Source organism: Mugil cephalus, chromosome 10 (assembly GCF_022458985.1).
Source record: "Mugil cephalus isolate CIBA_MC_2020 chromosome 10, CIBA_Mcephalus_1.1, whole genome shotgun sequence".
NCBI lineage: Eukaryota > Metazoa > Chordata > Actinopteri > Mugiliformes > Mugilidae > Mugil > Mugil cephalus.
The window spans coordinates 6215003-6234403 of record NC_061779.1 but is presented as its reverse complement, the minus strand read 5'-3'; the positions used below and the strand labels follow the sequence as shown (position 1 = coordinate 6234403).

The 19401-nt window shown below is 40.1% G+C and overlaps 1 protein-coding gene across 4 annotated transcripts in view; it reads left to right on the top strand.

The window, feature by feature from the left end:
* Positions 1-19401, top strand: part of cbfb (core-binding factor subunit beta) — a 37364-nt gene that overhangs the window by 14124 nt on the left and 3839 nt on the right. For 2 of the 4 annotated variants that reach the window (XM_047596269.1, XM_047596268.1), the window contains exons 4-6: positions 10940-11056; positions 11157-11252; positions 12607-12672. In XM_047596269.1, coding sequence (XP_047452225.1) covers positions 10940-11056; positions 11157-11252; positions 12607-12636 — 243 coding nt within the window. In that variant the 3' untranslated portion in view covers positions 12637-12672. The remainder of the gene's footprint in view (positions 1-10939; positions 11057-11156; positions 11253-12606; positions 12673-19401) is intronic. The other 2 variants (XM_047596266.1, XM_047596267.1) reach the window with 1 other exon arrangement.

The following is a 19401-nucleotide window of genomic DNA, read 5'->3' as shown; positions in this document are numbered from 1 at the left end:
CTGCTGCTGCTGCTGTGTGTGTGTGTGTGTGTGTGTGTGTGCAGTGGTTGTTGGGTACGTTTTAATGAAACTTGTTTCATTTAAATCCGTATAAGTGAACTTTAATCTGGGCCACATTAATGCACCACAAACCTCTTACACACGCGCACACACACACACACACACACACACACACTGCCCGTCTCCTCCCACAGAGTATCACGTTTCCCAGCTCCAGGCCTTCGATCAGTGACCACACCCACCCCCACAATGCTCTGTCCTGTCCCCTGTCCTCTGTTTGTCAGCTCTTTGTGTGTTTCCCGACGTTTTATGTTGGCATCACGTCTTTGTGTTTGACTGAATCGCTCTGCGTTTGTGCACATGTCATAGAGGCAGAGAGCAGAAAGACTCTGGACTTAAAACCGTAGGGAGAAAGAGAGAGGTCAGTCTGGTGTGAAATCCAGCATGCGTGTGTCAGCTTCATTCCTCTATTCTTAGTGTTTCTCTTCCAGTAACTGTTGGCTGAACTGGACCCACAACTCCACAACTCCACAGTTCACCTGGACCCTGATGCGTTTGTGTGTTCCCGTTCTTTTGAAACGTCCGCCCATATTACATTTATATTTTATTGATAGGAGTTATGTTTATAGTTACAGTTTTTATTAGGAGAAGATTTTGGGAATGTTATCAGATATGTATCATATGGAATAATAATGAATCTTTTATTGGATGCCTGTAAATATTTTCATGGTTAAGTCTGAGCTACTCAAAGCGCTTTGCTCTGTATAAAAATTTGAAAAAGTCACAATGAGTTTCTCACAAAATAGTAACAGTTTCTACTACTATGCACCAATTTTGTATGTGTGTGTGATTAAGAGGGTTTATCCCAAATTGCGTCTCGCTGATATTTTGAAAGTTCATTCAGAAAAATCCTGAAAATCCTCCCTCAATTTATCCCCGAGGGTGCGCGTCTCCTCTAACCAACTTTTTCTAAACCAAGATTCCTCAATGTAACAAGATAATTGCACATCATATTTTAGCAAGTCAGTTTTGTTTTTACAACTATTTCCTTGCTTCTGAAGCGTAGCTATCTGTCTCTAACTTGCTCAAACTGTATTTTGAATCGTCATTGTGCACAGATCCAGGGATTAACCAGGTCCACACACAGTCAGCACACTACATACACTTTCAACTACTCTGTTGCCGCGACCTGACAACCCACGATCTGATTCAAGGGACGTGTGCGCAGCTGCTTTCTGAATGATGGCAGGTCTCCGTTCCACTTAATAAACCCAAACAGACCTGTTAATTTAAGCAGAGTTGAACTGAACCATTTACATTTATATGTTTTTAATGGAGTTAGTTGCCAATTTTAAATCTTAATTCTGGCTGATGACAAATGGAGGAAGATCACAGATGCACGCTCAAATATTAGCAGCAGATTACCTAATAGTAGCTCATTCCCATCATCTAACTACTAAGGATAAAATGACTTGGTGATTCACTGTTCCTACAACATTTAGCTATGTTTAAAGTTAAAACTTGAAACTATCAGTTATTTATACATAAACCAGTCAGGTATGTTTATGTCAGGGATGTTTACGGCAGTTGCACGGCCACCCAGCTGTTGCACATACATGAATACTTGGACCTGTGTATCATTTGAATAGCTTAATATTTAATGCAAAATTATGATAAGTATATATATATTTATCAGTAGCACTAGGCCATTTAGTGGGTAGCAGGTTCCTATTTATTCTTTCCACTGGTTTGGGCTCCTTAGCCTGAAAAACGTTAAAGACCCTTGAACTACATATTTGTTTAGTCCAAGCTTCAGTTGAAGCATCTCCCTTTCACCCTCTCTCTGGTTTTGTAACCCTATCTCCAGCATGTGTGAGGATTTGCATGATATTTCCATGCATACGTAAGCCATACAAACGGTGGTTTATTTGGCCCTTTACTGCAGAACAGAAAGGACTTTGCATAGCAATGATGCACATTGTGTGTCTATGTCCAGTTACAGACTTAGAGACCGGGGACGGGGCCCAGTTTTACTCAATAGAAACGCAAACTGCCAGGAAGCAGTGAACAATTATTTCGCAATGACAAAAAAAATATAAATAAAAAAATTCGACCTGACAAAGGGTTTCGGTATTTTAATTTGGAATATGAAAAATGAGTCATGTGAGTCAGTTCATCCAAGGAACAAACTTTTTGAACAAAGGTTTCTTCCACTGTTCCACTGTAAAGTTATTCAGATTATGATGTTTTTACCTTCCTTACATTAGGATCCTAATCCTTTATACGTAACCTTCACACACAACATCATCTAGGGCTGGTCTGGCAGTCACTGTGTGTCATGTGATATTTGCGTGGGTGTGCGTCCCATGTTGTTTTGCTGCTTTTGTAATTACGGGGTAGGAAAGCAGAAGAAGAGAGAGTGATCATGCTGTGGGAGAGCACCATGCTATTATACTTCTGTTGCCTTAGCAGGTGTGTGTGTGTGTGTGTGTGTGTGTGTGTGTGTCTGTTTGTGCAAGCGTGTGTTTGAGAGAAAGATAATACGACAGGACGTTGGGGTTGTATTCATTCTGGGATTAGGAACAGAAGGCCAGTAACGTTTCTTTATTTCCACCTGGTCCTGTCACACCTGACTCTCTATTTAGTTATCACTTCCTTCCTTATTCAGGAACAAAACTACTTTGTCAAATTTAAAGTCGTAACTGGAAATGTAAAAACAATAAATAGAAAGCAGAAAAAAAAAGAGTTCAAACATCCTTTAGTTAGTTGAGTTTGATAGATTTAGTGAGTATTTATGTTGTTTATTGTGTTTCTCATATGGAATTTGGCCGATTGTGCCACCATTGTACTGTAATATTTATCCATTTAGTCTGGATCTATTGGGTGGTTCCCAACACACACACACACTTGTATATACTTTTTAATTCTAAATTGCAACATTTACATCCTAATATTAACAAAAACTTGGAAATGTATGACTTCCAATATCATAGCATTCACATTAAAGGTTAACTTGGAGGAGAAAAAAAAGTTTGCTATATTGTCACTGCTTGCTGAACATAAAATATGTGCAGCAGCTATTTTATTTCATTTTATTTTGGAAGCAGTCATCTCTGAGTTTGACAACCCGGAGCTCAAATCATTTTTCAGCTGGATCTCAACCAAGTTCTCCAGGACCTGCCCCCATCCTGCCTCTGATTGGCTTGTGATGTTAGTTTGGAGAGGGAAATCTGCGTTACTCTCATTCCATTGGGAGGTGAACTCAACTGACTGCTCGAACCTGACAATACTACGCATCAACATTTTTTCCTTTATTCTAAAGATCTTTTTTTTTTTTAGGTTGCAATCAAACGCCACATGCCGGAGGCGCGGCAGTACAGGAATACTTTAATACCTGTATATTGTCCATTTAGGGAGACACACACAATACTGGTTAAAAACTGGTGACTGGTGAAATAGGTGAAAACTGATGGTGAGCTCAGATCAGACAAGTTATGAACCACTGTATTAGGTAATTGTGCAAAACACTGCAATTGGGTGAGATGAGCTATTTTATGTTTTACATGTCACTATGATCATATACACTGATCAACCACAGTATTAAAAAAAAAACCTGACAAGAGAAGTAAATAACATCTTGTGACAATTCAATGTTCTACTGGGAAACTTATGGACGTGGCATTCATGTGGATGTCATAAGGGAGACCTACACAATATTAGGAAGGTGGTCGTAATGTTATGCCTGATCGGTTTATCTGGCCTCCGTAGCATCTCGTTAATTGGATTAATCAAAAATCCTCCTAACCTCCTAGATCATACCGGCAGTTTCTTTTAAAAGAAACTATATCAAAGTGTTTATTTGAGCTACTGTGTTGTAAGTACCCTCTTTATATGTGACTCACTTTTTATTGACAAAGATCCATGTATGTCTTCACTTTTATTAATTTATTTCTGATAAATGAACACATCTGCCACTTTGAAGTAAATATTGTACTGGCAGCACTCGCAAAGACCATCTCCTGTCAGTATCACGCAGCCCTACAAGTTATTTCTCGTATGTACCATATCCATAAAAGTAATTTACGTTGACAGCTGCGCCTTCTGCGCTTCAGCTGTTAATAAGGCTTTGATTTAAAAAGCTGATAGCGCACCTTCGCGACGTCTCCTCTCTTTCAACTTCTCTTTCATTTCCAACTGCCAGAGATGACAAGGTGACGTCTGCGGCTGGTTGTTCGGCGGAGTTATTATGTCTTTGTTGTTGGCTGTGAAAAGGCCGCCATGTGTGCCGAGGCGGCGGGCGGAGGGAGGGGGGACGGTGGGTGCAGCATGAATCAGGGGTGATTAATGTGATATGCACTTGAGGGTCTTATTGTCCTGGCAGGGATCCTGACTCCGCTGAACTTAATTCTTGAAAGTAGTCCGAGAGAGTATGAAAGGAAGTAAGAAAGAACCAAAAAGAAAGAGTCGTCTGTGAGCGGCTGCTGACTCAGACGCGCTCGCGGATTCCCAGACAGTCACTAGAGCTCATCTTTAATCTAAATCACACACACACACACACTAAGATTTGTTGGACTGTTTGTAATCGACACACGCAGCCTCTCAGACGCTCTGACAGTCATTGATGTAACATTCTTCTGGATAATAACATAATTACGGCACTAAATCAGTTGGTGCCTCCAGCTTAGACGGCACAAACACACACTCGCACACGCTGCTGGACAAAGGTGACGCAGACAAAAAAAAAAAAGAATATGTTGAATGGCGATTGACGATTAACTGACAGAGGCACGTTTTTGTGTTTGAATGTGTGTGTATGTTGGCATGCGTAGGAGGGAGGCTGCCACAACTCACAAGGCTGAATACAGAGATATCCATTGTGTTCACGCACCTCGTGGGCACTGGTCTGCCCCCGTTGGTGTGTTCGTTCGTGTGTGTGTGTTTGTGTGTGTGTGTGTGTGTGTGCAGTGGTGGGTAGTTGTGCTGACTAGAAGGTTGGCATTGGGCTGAATGAGAGGCAGCGCGCCAACACATCTCTCTACATCTGCGTCACACGCTCCTCTCGCCCCTCTCTACTTCAGTATGGTAATAGCTTAAATCTCTATGAATGTATCAGCATACGTCGTGGCTTTACTCAGCAGCGTTGTCTGGTTGTAGGGTTACCACAGAAGGAAGCGTTATGCCCGTTATAATTCACTAAAATGACTGGTTCAAACGCGCAGCCAGGTGGATTTATAACGGGCTCAAAGCTCAAAGCTCATCTTCGTCGGAGATGAACTGACCAAACAACTGGATCACCTTGGACGCTGTCTTGCCAACTACTTTTGTAAATTTGTTAATTTTTAATGTTACTTTTGTACAATTTTACTAGAAAATACTTATCTTTTATTTAATTTTAATCTAATCTTATTTTATTTGAACTTCTTTTTACTTGTGGTTTTTAAGAGTGTTTTGTTTTATGTGCAACAAAGCTACTGTGACCAAGTAATTTCCCTCGTGGATCATTAAAATCTGTCTAAGTCCACCTCAAAGATCCAAACAAACCCTTGATGCCGTTAACAGTGATACCAGTAACGCATCACATAACCTTTTATGGGGCCTTACGCCTTAATCTGACTACTATTTTATAGTAACGAGTAACGCGTTACTGTTTCCAAACCAGGAATCAGATTAAAGGTACTTGTCCAAGGTACTGTGTGTTACTAATTTTCCTATTTTCCTGAATAAAAAGATATATTTTTGCTGTTTCTTGCATCTCCGGGAGTGACGTCAAGTTTTCAGCACGGAACAACTCACGTGTAATACCACACAGTGTGACAAACCTAAATAACAATAGAGGCGGGGGGGGAGACAGAGAGGAGCGTTTTATAGCTGGAAATATCGCCACTATTTTGAGTTTGTGCCAGCTAAGGACTATAAAGTCGCTCTGGAGTAGTGGTTAGAGGCACAGATTGGAGGCTGAAGAGGCAGTGGGATTAAAAAAACAAACAAAAGTCTTTGACTTTGGTGTAAAACTGGAAAGTTGGGGAGAGTTGAAGAGGTTGGTCAGGGCAGTCCTATGTTGTAGAGGAAATGCTGCCTTTTTTTACATTTCTTTTTATAAAATGTGTATTTTATTTATATTTTAAAATGAACTTTTAATCTGATTAAGTTAAAATCAAGTAAACAGTAAAGTAACTAACTTACTTTTTGAAGGAGTAATCAGTCAGGTAACTGTGGCAACACTGGTCGTCAATGGCGTCACTGCAAAATGGTGTCTTGTTAGCTAGCAAGCTAGATAGAAATAATGAACTTCTTAACCTCGTCCTGCGTCCTCATATGGGGACGTCAAGTTTTTCATTTAAACCCACTGTCCTAATTCGCTTTAGCCTGCCATCTAGTGGTTGCAAAGGTTAGCAATTAGCAATTTTTGCTATTTTTTCACACATTGGTGACTTCATCAAGATATAAATACTGAACACATATGAGGACAGTTGGAGTCAAGTAATCACCCAGAACTTTAGGTATGATGTTTCACAATGTTCCCGCCGCGTCTGTCATAGAACATGTGACGCAGAAGACTCACCACAAAAAAATGCGACATAAACAAATAGAGCAGGACAAAATGGTGTAACGCTGGATCACACGCCCGGCAGACGGCTCAAATGTGTGATTAATTACAGGAAGTAACGTTGTGTCATCACGTGAAGCGCTGGATCCCCCCGGACGTACAGAACGGCTTCGGTTCTCCTTCTCTCAGATCCAGCAAGTCTGTGAGCGGCTTGTTGATTTTATTTATTTCTGTCAAAGCAAAGCAACAGAAAACACTCAGACTACAGTAAAAACGGAGCAGACTTAATTCAAGTTTATACAAAATAAATATAAAAAAAGAGTTTTACGGTTTAGAGATAAACCGCAATGAGTGTCACGCTAAGTAGAAATAAAATTAATGCATGTCTTGTTAAAGTGTGGGAATGAATTAAGCTAAAAACAGTAGTTCAAATAATGAAAGCCCCCCATAAAATATGGATTTAGTCAAGTATAATGCTAATCCTTCCCTCTTGTTTAAAGTTCAACCTGAGATAGATCCTAGTTGGCGAGTTTCAGGTGGGACGACACCCACAAACGTGTCTATGAAACCCCAACTCCCCACCTGTCCGTTATAACCAAAAAAACTACTTTTTATTTCCCGTTCCCTGGATGACTGAGGACCTTTACAGACATTTTAACCTGAAATACATTCACTTTCATTGATGATGTAGCGTTCAGGGACACGGTGGAAATATGAATTTTACTTTTTCTCAAGTGTAGTATGTGCAACGTTGATCTACAGGTGATTTATGTCCAAAATAAAAAGTCTTTTTTTATTTCCAGTGGTTCTCGCTCTGCTTGTTTTTCTTATTCAGTGTGCTGCAGTGTGTTCCCGTCTCTTCACGTGTGTCTCTTAGTAAATGGATGTGGGGGTTGACATGGTTCTCTCTCAGAGGAAGTCTGTGGTTGGGCCATTTCTACATATTTTCCCCTCACACACAGACACACACAAATAGTCACACACACAGACACACACACATTTTCCTTGTCGGGGCAAATGAAGCTTTCTTTTAAAAGCACCATGCAGCCCCACAGATGTGGAAGCCATTTCTCCTGCTCCCTCTTGCTTCTACACACACACACACAAACACACACACACACACACACACACACACACACACACACACACACACACAGAAAAACATTCACTCGAATAAACACAAAAAAACCACAGTCTCTTGGGGTGCGGTCTCCCCTGCAACCCCGGTGCAGTGTGGGTAGCTGTGGTAAAAAGAGGTCCTGTGAGAGGCTGTCCAAAAATAGCCTGAATAAAAATGCAGGAACTTGGAGTTCGCCCAGTGTCACACAGAAAGATCTAGTCATCTGAGCGTTTGTGTGTGTGTGCGTGTTTGATTTTCTTAATTTATTCCTAAACACTTGTTTACTCGTATAAAAATACCAACCTAAATACTTTCTACCCTGGGAAAAGCACATCACGGCGTCTGTTTCAGTGTCTTGTCGTCGCTTCCTTATGGAAATCAGTGCCGTGAGAAAGAGGAAGACCACGAGATGAGGAGAAGAAACAAAGAAAACGCCAAATAAGATTTCAGCGTATTCACTTCGCGTTGCTTGTGATGCACGTAGCGAAGTCTTTAATCACAACTGATTGAAGGACAAGCTCTGAAAAGTTAGAGAGTTTGTACAAATGCTTCGTTTAATTAAGACGGTTTGTGTTTTGCGTCTTTGTCTGATTGTGTTTCATTATAAGCGTGTATTTCTTAAGCCGGTGTGGCATCAGAAAAAAGAAAGAAAGAAATCTATCAAGTTGTTAGCAAACAAACAACTCAATGTACAACTCCATTCTCTGTTCTCCATTCTCAGTAGTCTCTACTCCACTGGCTTTTTTAAGCAATAGCTATCTACGTTGGATTCTCACCCGGTGGTCTTTCTCTTGGAGGATTTTTTTTGCTACAATCTGGTGCCTGCTCTGATTGCCGCTATGCGAGTATTGTGCACAGAATGAGAAACATTATGGGTTGTGAAACCAAACCGGTGCACTCAATGATGCTAAACAGGAACTACAGAACCGCTGTAGCTTTTTCACAATGAGTGACCCTTTTGAAATCCAAGCAGTCATGTTTCCCACCACGAGCATGAGAATATTAACTATAGCAGCTTTGAAATTAATAAAGTAGTGAACAAAGTGAGCCCATAGCACACCACTTGCCTGAACAAAGTGGAGCGTTGCCTTTGTGACAAAAACGGAGATATTGGACTTGAAATAAACCGTGACACAAATACAACTCCAGATGTTTCCCCACAGCGGCTGCATGCGTAATTAAACAGCTATTTTACGAGGAGATAATGTCTTTGCATTAACAGCATATTGGTGCAGGCTCTTGGTAGCCAAAAGGATTAGATAAAGCAGGTTTTTGTTTTGGAGAAGGTTGACTTTAACAGCAGAGGCACATCTTGCTGTATATGAACATTTGAGCTCTCCCACCTGAAGTGAAACATCATTATTTCCTCCTACTAGTAAGAAATAAGTACGTTTATAGCAGCTTGGAATTCACTACAAGCTTCACGAGAGGTGGTTCTGTGATCCCTCGCTTCATGAAAATATGCTCTCACATTTAGTTTTCATGTCTGAGTCACAGGGGCTGAAAAAAGCGTGACCTTCTCACGGTTATTATCACAGGTACTTCCCATACTGTCCTCCTGTTTGTCATCAAAAAAAAACAGACAAAACACGCAGTCACGCAGGACAGACAAGGACAGCTCATTGTACCTTACGCCAACTTGTTCTCCACTTGTCTTTTTTTATTATCAGAGCTAACTGGAGATACATGGGACCTGGAGCTATGTGGCATTTATTTTCAATGAATGAAGAAAGCTGCATGGGATAAAGTCATATTGTACTGCTGCCATGTTGTGAATAAGACCATTGAATGTGACGCAGACTCTGGGCAACGTCCATAAAAATTAAAACGCGCAAAGGAAAAAAAAAAACGACACAAAGAAGAATAGATTTTGAAACACATGATTGTACTTCTCTTCATCCGGGCTTAACTTATCCTAATGCGATTGCATATTTGTCTTGATTCATTCATGTATAAATGAGCGTCTATTGATGTGTTTCATTTAATTGTACCAAAGAGGTTTTTGATGTTTTCTGTTTCGCAGCGAGGACAAGAGGAGACGCCTCTATCTCCCAAACACAGAGCGTCTTGTTATTCTGGAGAAACAGCTGATGGGTTCTGATTTACGGATAGTCATTTTGCATGAAATTTAAAGCCACGTTGAACTGAAGCTTCTACCCTAAGGCTTAAGTCTGGTAAATGCCAAAGTCTGAAGTCATGAGGAGCAGAGAATAGATCCCTGTATTATTCAAAAAAAAAAAAAAAAGCATCAGATGTTAATATTATTCTTTTATTTAATAAAAGCAATATCTCTTAGAAATAAGTGCAATAAAATTTATTATACTTATTCATAACTTTGTTTTCACGGTGGCCCTATTCCACAGAGCCCATCACATTTCACCCACAGACAAAATTTGTGGTTTTAAAGCTCAACGTGGGTGGTACCGGCCGACGCCATCTTAGCTGCTCCTAGCTTCCACAAAAAAAAAAAAAAAATCAGGAATTAGAAGGAGCAGACATCAAGCTGACGTCTGTCAGTCACAGTATCCATGGCTTTAATTATGCAAAACTTTAAAGCCTTGATATAATTTAAATGGATGAATTATATAAAATTCACCCCCTGTTGTCGTGAATGGGGGAAATTTAGCTATGGAGGCGAGAACCATTTTTGTGCTGCGTTGTTTGTTTCTTCTCTAAACTTGTATCACTCCCGTCGGGTCGTAGGTTCAGGTCCATCAGGACCAAAACCACCAGACACCTGAATAGTTTTTTTTTTCCAGGGCCAGGTCCCAGGTCCTGAACAGTCCATCTCAGACCCAGACCTTAAAACAGTAGCACACACCAGTTATTTCTGCATGCACCATCCACGGCAACATAGCATTTCTTGCCTGTATTTATTCGGTTCAGTGCGTCACATGTATATTTTTATCTTTCTAAATTGTATATATTGTTTTTTCTTCTTTCTTGCTCAACTTTTATTTAATGTTATGTGGTGCTGATACACCAGGTAAAATTCCCTTGTACATTTGGCCAGTAATGATTCTGCTTCTGACTCAAGTCGCAATTTGAGACACTATTTTTGGAACTTCATGTTGGACTCCTTCGTCATTTTTCGACTCCCCGTTCTCCCAAATCTGCAAACAATTTTCAGCCGAAGACTATGAGATGCTTTCATTACTAAAAGGGCTCAACACACGTGCAATGCAAGGTGCTTCATTTCAAACGTGTCGCAGTAGTAAAGGACATTAAACACTATTTTTCCTCTCTCCCTCTTTATTCATCTCTCCTTACAGGTCCATTTAAAGGCGCCTATGATCTTGAACGGGGTGTGTGTGATCTGGAGAGGCTGGATTGACCTACAGAGGCTGGACGGGATGGGAATGCTGGAGTATGACGACGAGAGGGCGCAGGTACCACGTGTTTTCTCACAAACATTTTCTTCATCTCCCCTCGTTTTACTCCTGGTCCAAACCGTGAAGCTAAACACACTTTTACTCTGTGTGCGTGCAGCACGAGGACGCTTTGGCTCAAGCGGCGTTTGAAGAGGCGCGGCGCAGAACCAGAGACTTTGAGGACAGAGACAGATCACATAGAGAGGACCTAGAGGTGAGAGGGGAAAGGGCCCTGTTTGTTATTGGATATTGGTCTGACATCTCGAGGCGTATTGTTTTAGCTTTGCAAAGCCAGTCCTAAAAAGTTGGTGCAGAAAACAGTTTCCGTGAAGCGGCGATATGTAAATTCATGATAAACGGAGACATGATGGAGCTGTATGTTACACCTCTAACCACAACAATCATTACTGGTGGGTGTAATCTCAAACATAATCTCTTCCACCTGTAACCACGGCCGTCACGGATGATTCAGCGGAGTGCTAGATACGCCCTGAGCTCGCTAAGAATATTTAACAATTACAGAGCACCTAGTTCGCAAATGAGAAGCGAAGGCAAACAACGTCCCAGCTCATCTGCACAATCACGTTTAGACTGTGTATATAAAAGAAAGCCAAGAGCGCAATTCCTTTGATGGTCCTTAAATGCGTGCAAACTCCAAAAATCTTTCTACCTCCAGTCCAATCAAAAAAAATAAACATCCCCTGTGAAAGTTTGTTATATTGTGGTAGAGTTTCTTTTTAAATAATTATGCAGCTCCACCCTAGCTCCTTCTAGTTGTCCAATAAAGAAAAAATAAATGAACAAAAAGCCAATGGGTGAGTTCACTGTGCCTTTTATATACAGACTATTACAAATGATCGATGTTGTATTTATTTATCTTGTATTTACTTTATGGACTGGCTTTGCAATACTTTACATCAGCATCCTTACAGCTTTGCTTACAGTTTTTCGGTTTCTTGCTTGCAATTCAGTTTAGAAAATTAAATAGCATTAGCTTGTGATCAGGGTCTCAACATCTACAAAGATTTCTTGTAAATGCTTTGAGACACTGATCATCTATTCATATCCTAAACTGTTAAAGATAGATCATCAAATCTTTCCTTGGTTGGGGGCGGGGCTTAGGGTTGTGTGACGTGTGCTTGTGTGCTTTAATTTTTTTGTTTTACTGCTTCATTAGTATTTCTACAGATTGACTCGTAGGTTTAGTGCATGATCAGTTTGACAGTAAATCTAATCTGATGATTGATTTGACTTGGTATTAATGAACTATTTGAATGACTGATTCAGTTTTGTCAGGTGTCCTGAAAGCCTCAGAAGGGAAAGTAGTTTACTCATTGAAAAAGACTTGGAAAAAATTAATTATAATATACAATAATTCCCGAATTAATTATTACCAAATGTATTTGTTCTTATATTTTGTGCTCCAGGTTTGAATTGTGAGTCTGTCCCAAAATGCATCTAATTACTTGTGACAAAAACTCACTTTCCCAGTACGGCTTTGGGGAGATCAGTGACATCCTTCCTAAGTTGACGCCCTCCGAATGAACCCCAAATTGTTTATTTTTTAGGACCCTGTGGTTTCTAAAATCTGGGACTGATGACACACAGACAGACAGCCAGCAGAAAAGAACAGGGTCTGTGTCCTTCATTTCTCACCATCTATCACACTATCATGCACTAAACCACCCCTGTGTGTGCGTGTGTGCATGTGCATGTGCGTCCGTCCGACCGTTTCATTCATGTGTGTGCGTCCCCGTTTTTTTTTGTTTTGTTTTCTTTTCTTTTCTTTTTTCACTGTGTGTCTTTATTTGTCCATGGATGGTTGTGCATGCACTGCTAATTATTTATTTTATTTTTTTTATTTCCAAATACGCTTGTTTAATGCTTGTGTGGCACGGGAGATAGAATGAGCCAAAGATGAAACCATTAGTGTGACCGGCTAGTTTGCACAAAGACACACACGGCAAGAGAAAGGAAGAAAGAGAACCATTTATCAGTCGGCTTTCATCTGACTGGTCTCATGTTTCTTCCCCGAGGCCCTGAGAGAAAAATAAAACCTTGTGTCTTCTGCTGAATCAATATAAGTACCATATCACTATCCACTAAAGCACGGCGTATAAAAAGGCATTAGATTTGGTGCTAAAAGTCACATAGAGACTGTGTCCCGATTGAAGCTGTGTTCTGCTCTCGTACGTCTGAAACGCCCTCTAACATCCGCCAGAAGGTTTCCGGTCCGTAAACACAGTCAAGTATTAGTTCTGTTTGAGAGTTTACACGAAGGTCAAGTTACTAAAATAGATTATCATTCTGGGAAATATTGGATTCCCTGAGTAGAGATAAAAGAGACAATTTAAGGCTTCATTTCTCATGTCTGTTTGCGAAGCCCTTGGTTAGCTTGTGCTAGCCTAGCTTAGCATACAGATCGCTACCCTCTTTTCTGTGCAACGTAAAGCAACTATTTGCTATTTTAAACTTTCTTTCTCACAAAATGAGCCAAAGTATTATTTCGTTGCCACCTCCCGCTTTTGCTATTTGACTGTAGGGCTTTAGGGACGTAAACCAGCAACAGCTTTAACGTTTGAAGTCGTCTGAGGGAAATATCTGTATGCTACACAACGTTAACCAGGTAGTTAACCTGGCTGTCTGCACACAGGTGCTGAGGAGCTCAAATTAAAAACACTGATAGGTGGTGAAACTGCACAATAAGACTTGAGTTAAAGGAGAGACCGCAAAAACACAAGCAGCTGTAAACCGCTGTAGAGCCAGAAGGAGCCGCAGATATGGTAGATATCATTTCAAATGACCCATTTCATATGTGTCAGACTGTTTTTATGAAAATGTAATCTATGACCACTTAATTAACCCGCATGAGAGCGGGATAAAGCCTGTCATCTAAACACAAGGAGACGTATAAGGGTATTTGCCTTATTCATTAAGAGTTTGACATGACATGTGCAGGCCTGCAGTGTATAAAGAAACAGGAACACTCACAGAACAAATATACCGATTTGCTTCGGAGACAACTTTAACTCAACTCACTCTTTTGTTTTTGGCACCAACTCCGTGACCTTTGTGATGAGTGCCTGATCTGCAGGGCCAAGACAGTTTTGTGTCTTTTTTTACCAATGAGTATATTTAAGTAGGCTGTTCTTATTTCAGATAAGCCTTTATTGCCGTTGTACGAGAACAAGCAACAAGGTTAAGAGGACATACATTGAGATTCAGATTAATTGATTTCACGACAGAAGAATGTACGAGCATCTGTGCACGTCTGCCCTCGTAACGAAGTACGATAAAGTTATTAGTGGGCTTTTACTGACTCACAGTAGCTTCATTTTATTCCCTGATCGTGTTTCCTCTCTGAAATTACAGAGGACTAAAAGACTAAAAGCCAACATTTCTGAAATATACAATAAATATCCCAATAAATTTTGTATAATGAATGCATATTAAACATATGACTGTAAAGTGAGACTCTGTTCTGCTGTAAAACGCAGACATTTTTATAGAAGTGTCTAAACAGATGCTTTAAAGACTGCGGCTGTATCTGTGTCATGCAGCGTTGGTTTGCAACAGAGGATGAGATGAGTGCGCAACGAGTCGGTATTTGAAGAAAATTGGGAAAATTAGCATCAGAAATACTGTTGCATCTATTTAAATATACCGTAAATAATAGACAAGCCACTGCAATACCCGTTTCATAACACTATAATCATTTAAGGTCCATATTTTAGTGTCGACACAAACAGCAGTGGGATCCTGCAAATCTGCTCTGAGCTGCTTCTTTTTTTTTCCCGTCTTTGGGTGTGACTGACGAGTGTTGCTGAATAGCTGCACAGATTCAGCCTCTGCATTTCTGTGGTCTGAACTCCACCTCTACATCTGTCTCTCTTTCTGTGCAACGCTCTGCGTCCTCTTAGCTGGCGATTTACTTATCTCTTATGAGCTGTGCTGTTACTTATTCGGAGGCACTTACTCTCTGAGATGTTGGGAAAAGGCAGAAAGGGCTGCGCGTTTTTCAGTAATTTTGTGTTTCTGTAAAGTTTGATAAATGTGAAATGACTCCACCTTTATTTACAGTCTGCATTTGTGAAACGTGTACTTGAATTAGGAATTGATTAGTCACACATTAAGAAACAGAAAAAGGGGCAGTGAAAGAGTTAAGAACCGTGGGGCCATGGGGAAAAGGAGGCACCGTGTTCATACTGGGGGCTGTGGTTTAGTGATATTTGAGCCTTATTTCTGCATGGTTTACATATCAAGTGGATATCACAAGATATGATTTATCGGTGGCTGAAGTGGAGAAGCGGCATTTTGAAATTTTTAGATATTTTCAAGCCACATGAAGAACAAAAAGTAATATATTAAATGTTAAATCTATATTACATTTTGTAATATATTATTATATCATAAAAAATACTGTTGGGGAAGTTGTGTCATTCCAGATATTACTGGGCAGGGTATCTGTCGGGTCTTGAAAAGTATTAAAAGTTGATAATTCAATTCTGGGGAAATTAAGACAATTAAAAATGTATTAAGTCTTATCACAACTTGTCCATAAAATTTGTTTATTAAAAAACAAAGATGAACCAGTGACATAAAAACCTGGACTACTACCGGTGCGTTTGTAAATTGTGCATGGGTGGAAATTTAGAGGCACAAACGACGTGCAACGAGTGTTTATGCACTAAACGCACGTTCAAGCTATACTTGCTTTTTATTCTCCCAGCCTATTTGAATTCTGTTGTATGATAGTGGTTTATAGTCTTTATCATAAACTAACACTGTTAAGTTAAAGGCGTCGCTGATGTAAATGTCACAATTCAAAGTGGTGGTGAGATATTAAAAAATATTGAGGAGGTTTAGTGTATACTCTGCCGGGTCAAGGAGTTTTCATTATTATTACAGACGGCAGCTTGAGGTCATATTATTCATGTGGGTGCTCGGTGAATTTAAAGCCACCTTAATTTCCTGGTCGTTTTTTTTTTTTTTTTTTTTTGTTTTATTAATATTTTATTTTCATTATTTATTTTTATCCAAAACCGGAGATATTTCTGACATTCAAGGTCAGGAGGCACCTGTCAAAATGATGGATGGAGAGGCAATAGATTGAGAAGAAACACCTTTCACCTCCACACACACAAACACACACATACACACACGTACACACACAGTCCAAATGCTCAGCAGAAACAGATTTGGTGGTGAATGATGAGCTGGCACTGAAAGCATTAATATATCATTAGTATTGATCGCCATCAGACCCCCTGCTTTGACTTACACACACACACAAATTCACAAATACACTGACACTGAACAGGAGCGTATGCAGCAAATCTGCTCCAAGTTCGTCAAGACACACACACACACACACACACACACACACACACACACACACACACACACACTCTTCACCGGTATTGAGTTGTGGTTAAGCAGCCTATAGCAGCCCGGCAGGCTTCCATCTGCGCGTGGATCAATACAGAAAGCTCTTCTGCCCTTATGATTAGCAGAGAGCACTCCCCTCTACAAAGACAAACACTTACTCAGGCTCTCTGTGTCAGATATAAACGTTGTCCGTGTTCGCCGTCGGAATGGCTTTCCGAGGCGGTGCACACACACACAATGCGGAGTGAAACTGAATAGGCTCCCCTCGCAGCAGACATTTAGAGTTGTCAGACACAGGCGCAATTAATCACTTCATTAACGGCTGCGTTCGCGACACTTCGGTAACAATTGTTGCACACGACTGTTCCCGCTTCAAATTTGACCCGTCTTCAGATAGTTTTTTTTATAAAAACACCTGACAGTGGAGCGGGCAGTATATAGTAATTAGTTCAAAATAACTTGGCTGAAAATGTTTAACACCGAATTAGATGACACGTTATATTTTAGGCTTTATAAATAGTCAAACAGGCCCGGAGGTGAGGGGCAAAAAGTTGCACGGTCGATGATAAGAAAACACGTTTTAAGTTGTTGTTTTTGTGGATGATTTAATGGAAATGCGTTGAAAAGCTCATCTGAAAACATTTAAATGTGAACATGGCGGAAAAAAGTGGCATCCTAAAAGATGCAAATTGTTTTCTGAATTGCTAATTCTGCAGGTTCCCACATTCTGCGACAGGGTTTTTGAACATTCACTGCCGATGTTTTACAGTTTGTAAGCAGCAAATGACTAAACTAAAGCAAACGATAGCTAAAGCTGTGGGGCCCGTCTATTTGCAGGTCTGACAATTTTAGCATTATTTTGAGACATGTGTCTAGTCTAGTTTAAATTCCACCTGCCTGCAAAATGTTGCGAAATTTCTCTGAAGTTGCTCTGTTGGGAGTTGATAATGCTACGGCAAAGACGAGTCGTCATGGCAGCCTTTATGTGGTGATGGCGACGTAGTCGCACATCTGAGCTCAAGTTGAGCTGTGGCTAGCAGGCTAACATGTTTCTGCCAACCAATATTTGCTCTACTTATTGCATCACTAAGCTCATGAGCTGGTCTTTTCTGTGTCATTTGGCGCAGGCTTATTTCACATTTTTTCTTAGGAAAAACAATAAAAAAAAACACACTTAGTTAAGATTCAGGTAAGATTGCCACCTGAAAAAGGTCTCAGAGTTCTCTACTTTTTTTTTTTTTAATGCGTACATCTGTGAACGCGCTGCACTACGATTGTGATCGCATTTCTACCGAGACCAGCAGATTGCGTTGTGTGCAACAATTAACAGTGGAAGAGTTTCCTTTTGAGCCCGCGCATGAATATTTGATAGCCGCAGTTGCGACAAAACAACAGCAAGCTTTGCAGAGGAGACCGACAGTAACTGGAGTCAGTCTGGCTGTGAAGAGTCAAAATGGTAGTATGACATACTGTATGTGCGTGTGCATGTGACTGCGTGTATGTTGCTATTATGGTGAGTCACTGAGATGACACAAACTACATTCCTCTTGAGCTAAGCAACCCCTTTACTATCTCTGTCTGCATTTCTGTCTGCTCTGCTCTCTGCTTCACCTCTCCTCGGACTTTCTCACCTATCGCTCCGCCCTGACCCGACCCCCGAGCCGCATTCCCTCAGCTATCACATAAGTGTAAACACGTAACCACAGGTATTTCTTTTTCCCTTTTTTTTCTTTTTACACAGCGGCAGAAGGTCATGCCACGGCATCACAAACACACTCGCGCTCAACCCAGTCATGACATATTTTTAAAAGTCTTCTCATACTCTTGGCTTCTATTGACCTGGTGATCCACTTTGTTTGTGTGTGTGTTTATCTATCTCAGGCAGCCTGCATGTCAGCCAGTTTGTCTGTCGGTCCGTCTGCCTCTTTGCCTGTCTGTCTGTCCGTCTGCCAGCTAACTTCACTAAAATACCAACATCAGTGAAGTGCATTAACAGTGGCACGGAGGCGTGTGGTTGTGAAGCTCTATTCCTCCCTCTAGTGACACTTTGGAGCATTGCAATTAAATTTAGTGGGAATCAAACCACTGTACAGTTATTTTCACATTTATGTAGATTAAAAATGACATTTAATAAACGGTTTAAGGCAGTATACAGATATAATATATAAGACCAAAACCTTTAACTAATTTGGTGGATATGCTCCAAAGCAGTATTATAAGTAATTAACTATAATAATTTCTCCCCATTAGTTTATGCACAACTAGAAATGGCTCAGTAGAACTAAGTAATAATAATTACATCTACAAACAATTATACAGGTAAAATTGCTTAAATATTAGAGCATATGTCTTCAATGGAGGCACTGCAGGACATTTTTTTCCACAAATTAAAATTTCTTTAAATACACATTAACGTGAATCCAACATATTTTAATGATGACAATAATATATACTTATAAATAGCACTAGACCAGCCTTAATAAAGAACACATATAGCACCTACTTAATCTCTCCAACAGTTTGGGCTGTTCTTGGCCTGAAAAACATTGAGGGCCCCTGTATTAGAGGATGTATATTAATGTTTTGCAATTTATAAATTCCAGATGCTTAAATTTTAATAAAAAGAAAATGGAATAGTCTTAATATGACCACCACAGGCCAGGATATCTAGGTAGAAAATTAACATTTTTCTCTCTGAATAAATAAAATATATTTCTCTATTTAATGCAACTTTTATTTCTAATGATATCAATGCATTAGATTTTAAATCCACATCAGTACATTCAGACTATTTTAAATGCTAACCTACAAAGATTCTGCTTGTTTATTGTTTAAACATCATTTGTTCATGTATGTGCAGTATACCATTAAAAAGCATTCAAGACCACACACCTCACACCTCACTCACACTGATGCTGATAAAGCTGCGTGGACATGTAGTTTATGTTAAACACACTCACATATATCCCCTAGCT